Source organism: Sinocyclocheilus anshuiensis, unplaced genomic scaffold, assembly GCF_001515605.1.
Source record: "Sinocyclocheilus anshuiensis isolate Anshui unplaced genomic scaffold, SAMN03320099.WGS_v1.1 scaffold24, whole genome shotgun sequence".
Lineage (NCBI taxonomy): Eukaryota > Metazoa > Chordata > Actinopteri > Cypriniformes > Cyprinidae > Sinocyclocheilus > Sinocyclocheilus anshuiensis.
In genome coordinates, this window is record NW_015557090.1 from 774011 (window position 1) to 785245 (window position 11235).

At 35.6% G+C, this 11235-nt stretch overlaps 1 protein-coding gene across 4 annotated transcripts in view; it reads left to right on the plus strand.

Moving 5' to 3' along the window:
- LOC107677089 (mitogen-activated protein kinase-binding protein 1-like) overlaps positions 1-11235 on the plus strand; it is a 51033-nt gene that overhangs the window by 14625 nt on the left and 25173 nt on the right. For all 4 annotated transcript variants that reach the window (XM_016471883.1, XM_016471884.1, XM_016471885.1 and 1 more), the window contains 4 exons: positions 5674-5856; positions 7241-7401; positions 10693-10882; positions 10971-11123. In XM_016471883.1, the coding sequence (XP_016327369.1) occupies positions 5674-5856; positions 7241-7401; positions 10693-10882; positions 10971-11123 (687 nt within the window). The remainder of the gene's footprint in view (positions 1-5673; positions 5857-7240; positions 7402-10692; positions 10883-10970; positions 11124-11235) is intronic.

Here is an 11235-nt window from a genome sequence, read left to right on the forward strand (position 1 = left end):
CTTTCTTTTTTGTTTTGCAAATTCTACGTTTCTTATTTATTTGGTTTTATATTATACATGTTTACTTATTTCCAGTTTAGTATACCTATTAAACTTTATGCAAGTTATTTGTTATTTTATATTAGACATAGCTTGCCCTATAGCATGGTGTATTTTTATTTGTTTTGTTAATAAAAGTTCTATGTTTTATATATACGCTAAAGTGAGTTTGACGTTGTATTTTGTTGTTGCATTCAAGCAATTGCGTCGAACTGCCGCTAATTCAAAAGTGAAAGTAAAATGCGTACGGTGCTTTTAAGCTATTTAAAAGCGAAGGAAAGCGAGGAAAAGAGGGAAAATTCAAACTAACTAAAAACGAACAATTGCTTTACTCCGAATTGCTGCTATTTGAAAGTGAAAGTTAAATGCGCGCACCGCTTTTACAAGCTATTTAAAAGCGAAGGAAAAGAGGGAAGCCCCCGCCCCCGCGGTGATACCGGTATTACCGGTGTTGTCACGCGTTGATTAACCGGTGGGAAAATGTCCTCACTGTCACAACCCTAATACACGGTATTGTTAAAATGTGATGGAAATGTTCAAAAAGTACTGATACACACACTTAGGGCTGTCACTAGCGATTATTTTGGTAATCGAGTAATCGGTTGATTATTCTGACGATTAATCGAGTAATCGGATAGTTCTAATTAAGTTTTTTTTGTGGTAATAAAAATATACCTAAGTGAACAATAGCCTTTAAAATGACTTAAAATACATATATAATAGCAATGAGGCAATAATTAGTTCAAATAATGTATCAAAAGCAAGTAATCATATGGTTTTGAGAAAACTGGTAAAATTGTTTTTATTATAAATGTTGAAAAGTGTTCTTGCTGCTTAATGGTTTTGTGTTCTTTTAATAGAAAGTTCAAAAGAACAGAAATTATTAGTTCTAGAAATAGCTTGCGACATAAATGTATTTTACTGTCACTTACGTTCAAGTTAATGCATCCTTGGTGAATAAAAGTATTAATTTCTTTTTCTTCTTTTTTAAAACTTGCCCCAAACCATACCCTAAAAAGGGCAAGACCATAAAGAGACATCAAAAGATTAAATTATTGCTATTAGGGCACAAATAACACAAATTAGTGATTTAAAACAAAAACAACAAGAATTGTAGTTTTAATTTGTTTTAATGTTTGTGATATGTCGCCCCTTTGGGGGTTTAAATAGACTGAACAGAATTCTTGTTTGGCAATGCTTGCTACAACATTTTAGCTACAATTTTAAAAGATTTTATTTTCTCATAACTTACAGTAAACATTTGTTGTAACATTCTGTTAACCAATAGGTATAATGTCTATTTATGAATATATTAGACTACTGTATCATATTTGATATGCAAATTTCTAGGACCTACAAATGATCAACATGATCAAAACTTTGCTGATAAACCTGTTGTACACAGTCTACTTCATGCCTCCTGCCCTCTGTTTGATAGTTCATGCTTTTTTAACAAGTAAAGTCTTTTTTGCTGTGAAATCATTCATGACTTTTATAATGTAAAAGTAAGAATAACTTTTATGTTGTTAGTAATAATTCAAGATGAACATGTGCTAGGCTAAAGCAGCTTGGGTTTGTCTCGATTTTGCATTTATCTTTTTTTTTTTTTTTTAATGTTCAATTTTTTTTTCTATGTTAAAAAAGTAAATGTCAAATATGAAACAACAAGCTTTTTTGTCTATCTCTCAATCACTTAATTGCAATGAATTGCAAATGAGCCATAAAAACCTGATGCATGAAATACAATATTAAACAAATATATATGCAAACAATATATATTTGGTGCATTTTAGTGCTTGCATATGTGTTTTTGAGTATTTTGTTTCATACATATACGTGTGTGTGTGTGTGTGTGTGTGTGTATACACATGCCTGAAAAAATGTATTGTTGACCTAAAACTAATTCAGTATAGCTAACTAAATGATTGAATAGAACACTAGAAAAAGAGTCAAAAAGTGTGAGACAAAATCAATACTTTACTGAAAAAAATGATTGAATATAAATGGTCATTTAAGTGTATGAAGTATTGAACTGATTTTCTAAAACCGGCTACAAGTCTAAAGTCTATAGACCACAGAGTCTATATTAGGGATGGAACGATTCACCCCGATCCGGTGATGATTCAAGTTGGTTGAGATATTAAACGAATCTCGATACAGTTGGGAGTGGGAGTTTATATGAATGTATCTCTGAGGGGAAATGACTGTCTTTAGAAAATTTTAGACCGTAGTATGCATTATACAGAGGCAAGATGAAAAGAAAACAGTGTTCATAAGCGCAGCAAAGTAGTGTTTCAATTTCACAAAGAAATCTGCAGCATTTTGTCCTAACAATATAAGAGGACACCTTTTTATTTATCATTTGTCTTAAATCACATTTTATAAAAAAAAAAATGGTTACAAAAAGCCTTATTAGGGTTAAGCTGCACAACTGTTTTTAACATTGATAATAATAAATGTTTCTTAACCCCTTAACGGTCACTCACATTTTTGAACATAGACTTGAAAGTGCACGATCCAAACTTACATTTTTATAATTCATGAATTAAAACATTTTGTAACATATTGATGTTCCAATTTAATGGTAATGCAATGTCTGATTTTAAAATGGGTTTCAAAGGATGAATTTTGAGATTTTAAGATTTAAATTGATATATAATTTCTGATGATTTCTAAAGTGTGATAGAGAAAAAGGCAACGAAGAAGACTTTTTTCTTTGACAAAGGTCAGAACTCCTGTTGATGTAGATTTTTGAGGTGCACTCTTATTAGGAAAAGTAATAGATTTTAACAAAAAACATTGGTAAAATATCTATTTAGGAGTCTTAGACCTTTTCAACGCTATATAGTTTGATAGTCATGATTAGATTAGGATTTAATTGTAATATAGTGAAGTAAACTTAAAGTTTACAGTTAAAGAGGTTAAAATAACTATTTTCTATATTAATATTAGGGATGCACCGATACCGGTCTCCTGTACTCGTACTCATTAAAATGTTTAATTGTAATATAGTGAAGTAAACGTACCACAGAGGGGACGGGTGACAGTTAAGAGGTTAAACAACAAATCAACACATTATAATGATTTCTGAAAGAACATATGACACTGAATACAAGAGTGTTGACTGCTGAAAATTCAGCTTTGCATCACAGGAATAAATTACGTTTTAAAATGTAAAAAGCTAATTTAAATTGTACAAATTTTTCACAATATTACCGTTTTAACTGTAGTTTGGATCAAATGAATGCAGTTTTAGTGAATATAAGAGACTTCTTTCAAACACTTAACTTATTTTTTATATATCTAGATTGGGTAATTTTGCAGATGAGCAAAAAAAAATATTGCTCTTTATTATTTAAATAACAGAATGCTTGTTTTATACCACAGCAAAAACTATTAGCATATAGGGATGTAACGATTCACTCAAATCACAATGCGATGCGATTCACGATACTGATTTCACAATACAATTTTCTCACAATTTTTCTTTTTAACAAAATGAGATTTAAGAAAAATTATAAATGAAGAGGTGTCCTTTTATTATTTCTTCAACAAAATGCTGCAGATTTCTTTGTGAAATTGAAATATGTCAAATAATAAAACTAACTTGAAATTTTAAAACAAATCCCAAATAAAATAATTAATACAAATAAAATAAATCTCTTCATATAAACACTGAGGCTTTGGCTGTGCTTTTTTCATTTAAAATCAGAGTCAACCACTGCATTTTAATCACGATCCAAAAAAGATGCTAAATACATGTTATTTAGATTGCAATTAGATTGTATAATTTCAAAATTTAAAGCAAAAACAGAATGGTTTGATTTTAGCTTTGTGAATGAGATGCAAATGTCACTCGCTAGAGAACAACGCAAATCAAGGAAGGAATTTTATATCACTGTTCAAGATAGCCCATCGGGCAGGGTGGTGAAACATTTTGGTAGCCCGAATGAAAAACACAATAGCCCCGGGACGTTGGGCTAGCAATTTTGCTAGCCCTGTATATTAGGGCTGTGCGATATGGACAAAAAAAACCTATTGCGATTTCTTTGATCAATTTTGCGATTTCGATTTTAATCACGATTTTGACACACACAGACATGCTTTACAGTCATTAATGCATTCAAATGCATTCAGTGTGAATTTGAAACATATTTCCAAAATAAATCAAATTAGAGCTTTATCAAAAAGCTGTAACATGTCTCTAGAACAGACATAAGGCAAAATAATCACTAAGTAAAGGTGTAGCAAAATGTCTCTAGAATAGACATATGGCAGAAAAAAATAGAATAAAAATCCCGTGTCCAGAGATTTTTTTTGCCATGCATTGGCCATAGAATTCTTTGTGGCGTTGCCTCAATTGTTGAACTAGATTTGTTGCGCCAAGTTCACATGTACTCCGTCTGCAGTGCGTATACAGTATGTGTATGCGGTGCAGAAGCAGAAATTTCAGTGCCAATCCATGTTATTTTTTACTGCGAATAATGCGCTGTCACTTTCAGCGCCTGCAGCACAGCAGAAATAGACTCCGTGCGGAAACGATCGCAGCATGACTGCTGCAGACGCACCTCTCCTGGAACGCACTGCCGGAGCGCAATCGCATGCAATGTTAATGCTCTGATCCGTTAACATGGGCGCGCAAAAAATACGCACCACAGACGGCGTGTGTGAACCTGGCGTTACGTTTGTATGCCCGCCCGGTCTGCAGCCCTACTGTATATATATTATATATCTTTTTTCTTTGGTTTATAATACTTTTTCAAATGGAAAGGAAGTAATTAGAAATGCCGTATGTCTAAAGGCCCTTTCACACGAGCGGTGGAATCGCCGCGCGGCTGCAGCTTTCTCTTGTAGTGGAAGCGTTTTGTCCAGTTGAGGCGGTGGTCGCGTTGCAGTCTCGGAGCGGACGTTGCCATAGTTACAATTGTCAACATCACCTTTGTATTTGCTAAAAACAAAATAAAACATAACGGAAATTTGTGTTTGTGTCATTCTGTCATTAATTGTTGTCATTATTTACCTTTTTTTTCATTGGCACAAGTGAAGATGTTTTTGATGATTTGCCTAAAGTTCTATTACACTTAAAACAATCTTCTCCATTTTTCCAATAGGCCGTTATAAAATCAGTTAAATGTTCTATGATTGGTTGTTAGTAATCTGTTCACTGATTGGTTGAAACCGACGTGGCTGCCACTCACAAAAAGATAAAATATTTTTATCTTTGCCGGCGCCTGCCACGAAACGGCCAGCGTTTTGCCGCTTTCCGCATGTCTCTCATTTAGAATGAACTAGACACTCGCGACTGCCGCGTACCGTGTGAAAGGGCCTTAACTGGTTATGCCAAACGAAGGCTAATAATCATTACAGGTTTTGGTTTTCAGCTCAGTGTGTCCTGTGTTTTGGTTCATGTCTAGTTGAGTCTTATACACAACCTAAGAATTGAGTGTGAATCTGAATCGATGTGATCAATGCCATTTCCTGTGTTTGCCCACATCCTTCTGTGGCTGTGGGTTCGTTGTCTTGCCAGATGGAGCACAAACCTTCTGTTTAAATATGCACATAGTTTCTTCTTGAAGCATTTGTGAAGATCATCTGTTGTTGACGATCATATGTTTTACCGATTGGCTCCTCCAGGTGAACAGCACAGTGCCTCTGATTGGTCGCTCAGGGTTGCTCGGGGAGCATCAGAACAGTCAGTTCTGTGGTTTGGCGTGTGGCCGTGGCTCTATGTCCAGCAGCACCTACTGCATCACACACACAGGTCTGCTGTGCCAGTTCAATAGCAACAGACAACTGGATTCCTGGGTTGATCTCAAGGCAAGTAACACACTTTGCCCCTCTTTCATTGCTGAAAGGGATAGTTCACCCAAAAATGAAAATTACCCCATGATTTACTCAACCTCAAGCCATCCTAAGTGCATATGACTTTCTTCTTTCAGACGAATCCAATCGGAATTATATTAAAAAGATATCCTGGCTCTTCCAAGCTTTATAATGGCAGTGAGTGGGTGTTATTTTTCAATAGTCCAAAAGAAGTCCAATAAAGCGCATCCATGCATCATAAAAAGTGTCCCACACGTCTCCGGGGGGTGAATAAAAGCCTCCTGTAGCAAATCAATGTGTTTTTGTAAGAAAAAAAATCCATATTTAAAATTTTATAAACCGTAATCTCTAGCTTCCGCTTGCTGTTGTACGTCATTCGCCAGAAAGGCGTTCTATTGTGAATGTGCGTATGACAGTTAGCGGAAGCTAGATATTATTGTTTATAACGTTTTAAATATGGATTTTTTTTCTTACAAAAACACATTGATTTGCTACAGTAGGCCTTTATTCACCCCCCGGAGACTTGGACACTTTTTATGATGGATGGATTCGCTTTATTTGATGCGCAAGTGAATGGGTGCCGTCAGAATGAGTCTAAACAGCGGATAAAAACTACAATAATCCACACGACTCCAGTCCATCAATTAACATATTGTGAAGTGAAAAATTTTTTCTTTCTGTTTTTCTAATAAATTCATCATTAAAACTGTTTTTTTGTTGCTTTTTTTTTCAAAATGTTGGTTCCGGCAAAAATACGAGTCCTCTATCCACGATATTGCTTTTTCCAGTGGAAAAAGTCATCTTGTCTGAATCAGGAGAGAAATATGCACAGAGAAAACACTGTTTACAAGTGACAACAGTTCTAAACAAATATGTCAGCGGATTTTGAAGCGAGAGGACAACAGGGGATGGACTTTTTCATTGGAGGAAGCATTGTTAATTGATTATTCTGGCATTTTGGCTAGAAGTGAGGTTTCAAAGTAAAAACGCCTTATTGATGGATTTGTTTCTTACAAACATGCAGCTTTTCACTTCTCAAGACATTAATTGATGGACTGGAGTGGTGTGGATTACTTGTGGCTTATTGTGATGTTTGGACTCTCTTTCTGACGGCACCCATTCACTACAGAGGATCCATTGAGCAAGTGATGTAATGCAAAATTTCTTCAAATCTGTTCCAGTATAAACTAGCGCATCTACATCTTGGATGGCCTGACTACATTTTCAGTGAATGTTTTGTGGGTGAACTATTTCTTTAAAGCCAGTTCAAGAAATTCAAACACTAAATGCATAATATGTCTTGGAGACAAGTAGGATAGGATTTATTGGATGATATTCCTAAAGATTCCTGTCATGTGTCTTTGTTTTGCTGTTGTAGACAACATCAGCACAGTGCTTATCGGTGAGCGAGACGTTTGTTTTCTGCGGTTGTGCAGATGGCACAGTGCGTGTGTTCAGCCCACAGGACCTGCGTTACATCAGCACTCTGTACCGGCCGCACTGCTTGGGAGTAGATGTGTCTCAGGGCACCCAGCCAGGGTAAGAGACCGTCAGAAAAGCCTGGACTAATGAGTGTAATACAGCTGCAACTATTAATCTGTTGATATTTTTAATCAATCACACAAAACACATTTGTTTCCTTTCTTTGCTATTTAAACAAACATTATTGTGTGGTTGCATGCCAGTGGCATTTTTTTAAGTCGCATGTTAAAATTAGTTAAGCTTTGACAGATGTGTCTAGAGACCACTGTTTTTGTTCCTTTTTTGCACTCCACTTGCTTTTTTGAATGCAAGGACACTTCCTGTGTGAACACCAACTTGCACTGCAAAAACAAATATAGATACAGGTGTGCCATATTTCTGGAATAGTTGTGAGTCGTGACCAGTTGAAATTGCATAGTTGAAAAAAAAAGATAAATAAAATAAATAAATCACACTTTATTACATTCTGAAATGTAAAATGCTGGTACATAAAACATTTACAAATGTTTTAAACACTATACATTTGTATTTTAGTTTCCCTCACTCCACAAAAAAATTCTTCCAATTTAACTCTGTATAGAGAACAATGAAAATTATAATTTCCATTCATTATAAACTGTGGGAAATAAATGTCAATGTAAATAAACTCGACATGACTCGAACTTGAATGTGTGTTTAAAAATGTGAGGAGAGATAAAAAAAACTGAAACCCTCAAGATAAAGCATTTCTGTACGAACTCGCAGACCGCTCATTTCTAATTTTCCAACATCTGACTTGTTGTATTGACCGAATTAGATAAGATATTGATTTCTGTTATTTTGACAAGTAAAAAATATATCTGATCTACAGTGTTTTTCCACCTTAAAGTAAACAAAAGATGGAAAATTGATGTTTGTGTTAATAAATGCCCTGTAAAAAAGATGGAGTGAGACGTGAATGAGGATTTGGGAGGAGAAATTCATGTGTAGTCCAGGGGAAATGACACGTTGAATATTAAATAAAATTGTGGCAAATCAGGTGAGCAGCTTTAAAAAACAGAATGTAAAGTAGGGATGCACCGAAATGAAAATTCTTGGCTGAAGCCGAACAAAATGAAACACTGGGCCGAATAATGAATACCGAACACGGTTTTTCACATTTTTCCCCCATGTAGGCCTATTTTGCCATTTTATTTCACCATTGCATAAATTAAATAGCCGAAATGTGCTTTTTACTCTTTTGTCCTGCTTTTCAAATAAAAAATCAATTACAAAACCATTTAAAAATATTTACTTAAAGGGATAGTTCACCCAAAACTGAAAATTTTATGTTTATCTGCTTACCCCCAGGGCATCCAAGATGTAGGTGACTTTGTTTCTTCAGTAGAACACAAACGAAGATTTTTAACACAAACCGTTGCAGTCTGTCAGTCTTATAATGGAGGTGAATGGGAATCACGGTTTTGAGAGTCAAAAAAACATACACAAACAAAGCCAAATTAAACCCTGCGCCTCGTGACGATACATTGATGTGTAAAGACACAAAACGATCGGTCTGTGCAAGAAACTGAACAGTATATATATATATATATATATATATCTCATTTTTTACTTCCGATTCACGCAATGTCCGAACTGTTCGAACTCTCCTGAGCGGCGGCACGTCCTCCTGAGTGCATTCGTTCTCAACAGCAGGCGCGTGAGGCGTCGTCTTCTTCTTCTTGCTTTACGGCAGATCGCAGACTTATAAGTGCATTACCTCCACCTATCTCTCAAATGGACCATTGAAACTCCTAATTGAGATTGTAGATAGAGTGTCAATGGTCTACTTGAGAAATAGGTGGCGGTAATGCACTTATAAGTCTGCGATCCGCCGTAAAGCAAGAAGAAGGCGACACCTCACGTGCCTGCTGTTGAGAACGCGCTCAGGAGGACACGCCGCCGCTCAGGACAGTTCGGACATTGCGTGAATCAGAGGTAAGAAATTATATAAATACTGTTCAGTTTCTTGCACAGACCCTGAATATTTTTTTAACATTCTAGCAGACATTATACCAACAAAGCACAATTTAACTTAAAATTATTTTAAGTTAGGCCATTTTTGACACTTGAACCAGGCATGCAATTTTTACTGTACACATAAAGGCAGCCTTGCTGAGCAGAAAATAATTATTTTAAAACATTAGAATATATTACAGATCCCAATTTGAACACTGTGTGTGAATGTTATAACTTTTTCTCGGCTTTTATTTTGGCAGAAACCGTTTATTTTCGTGCTTGTAATGATTTCTGCGTCTTTCTCTGATAGTTTTAAATACTTTCACACTGCCAACATGTTTGCTGCATTAGTGTGTGCCTCTATTTGATTGCGTTAGTCATTGTTCGGTACATATTATTTGGCCTTTTCGCTTATTCGGCCAAACACCGAAATATATTTTTTTTGCTGTTTTCGGCCGAATAATTTCGGTTGCCGAACATTCGGTGCATCCCTGATTTTTGTCTCTTCTGTTTGTTTCAGCTGAATTTGACTGTCCCGTCTGCTCAAAGTTGGTCTGTTCAGATGAAATAGATGTTCATTTGCTCATGTGTTTCTCCAAACCCAGACTCCATTTTAACCAATTTGAACACTGTGTGTGAATGTTATAATAAATGTATTAATAGAGCTGTTGTAGGGTAATTATTATCATTATTATTGTCTTACTTTTTTATTTTATTTTACAGAACGACAGTAAAATTACAATACTATCATTTATGAATGTTGATGGAGTTGCTTTTTCTCGGCTTTTATTTTGGCAGAAACCGTTTATTTTCGTGCTTGTAATGATTTCTGCGTCTTTCTCTGATAGTTTTAAATACTTTCACACTGCCAACATGTTTGCTGCATTAGTGCGCGCCTCTATTTGATCGCGTTAGTCATTGTTCGGTACATATTATTCGGCCTTTTCGCTTATTATTTCGGTTGCCGAATATTCGGTGCATCCCTAATAGCAAAAGTAGTACAAATGAATTAAGCAGCTTAAGTCTTCTGAATAACTTCATATGATGAACAGATTTATTAAGACTTTTACTCCCATATAATCATTGATCAATGTACATACATTTCGGCCGAATAATTTCGGTTGCCGAATATTTGGTGCATCCCTAATGTAAAGGCAACATATGGCTTAAATATTCAAATTCCAAATATTAACAAACTATTTTAGAATATTACCATACTAAAATAACACTGGTGTGAGTAATGCTGGCCAGATCAATCCATTACCTGAGTTCTTGTATAATGGTTTAAACATAATATTTTTTTGTTAAAAACAACATATATATTAATATCAAATGTTATACATTTTTCTTTGATTAACTCTCTTTTCATAGGCATTTGTTTGGCGCTAACCCAGAAGCACAGTATCCAGATACCCTGGCTTTAACCTTTGACCCTGTGACCAGGCACTTGACGTGTGTGTATAATGACCACAGTGTGTACGTATGGGACGTGCAGGACATTCGAAATGTCGGGAAGGTCTACTCAGCTCTGTACCACAGCGGATGTGTGTGGAGTGTGGAGGTATGTTAGTGACATAACCGTTCATGTTGGGATTATCAGATGAATAATATGTTAGGCCAGTTTATTAATGCATGAATATTCTCGGCAGACCTACCCTGAGCTTGAAGATTCATCTGCGGCGTGTTTTTCACCCAGCTCTTTCCTCACCTGCTCATCCGATAACACCATCCGCCTGTGGAAGAGCGAGTTCCTGCAGAGTCATGGCTCAGGACAAGGACTTCACCACAACCTTTACAGCGAGGTACTGGCAACTAGGGTTGTCACGATACCATAAACACGTTACGATACTATACCAGCTGAAGTATCACGATACCAAGTAGTATCGCGATACCATACGAACTGAGATATATATA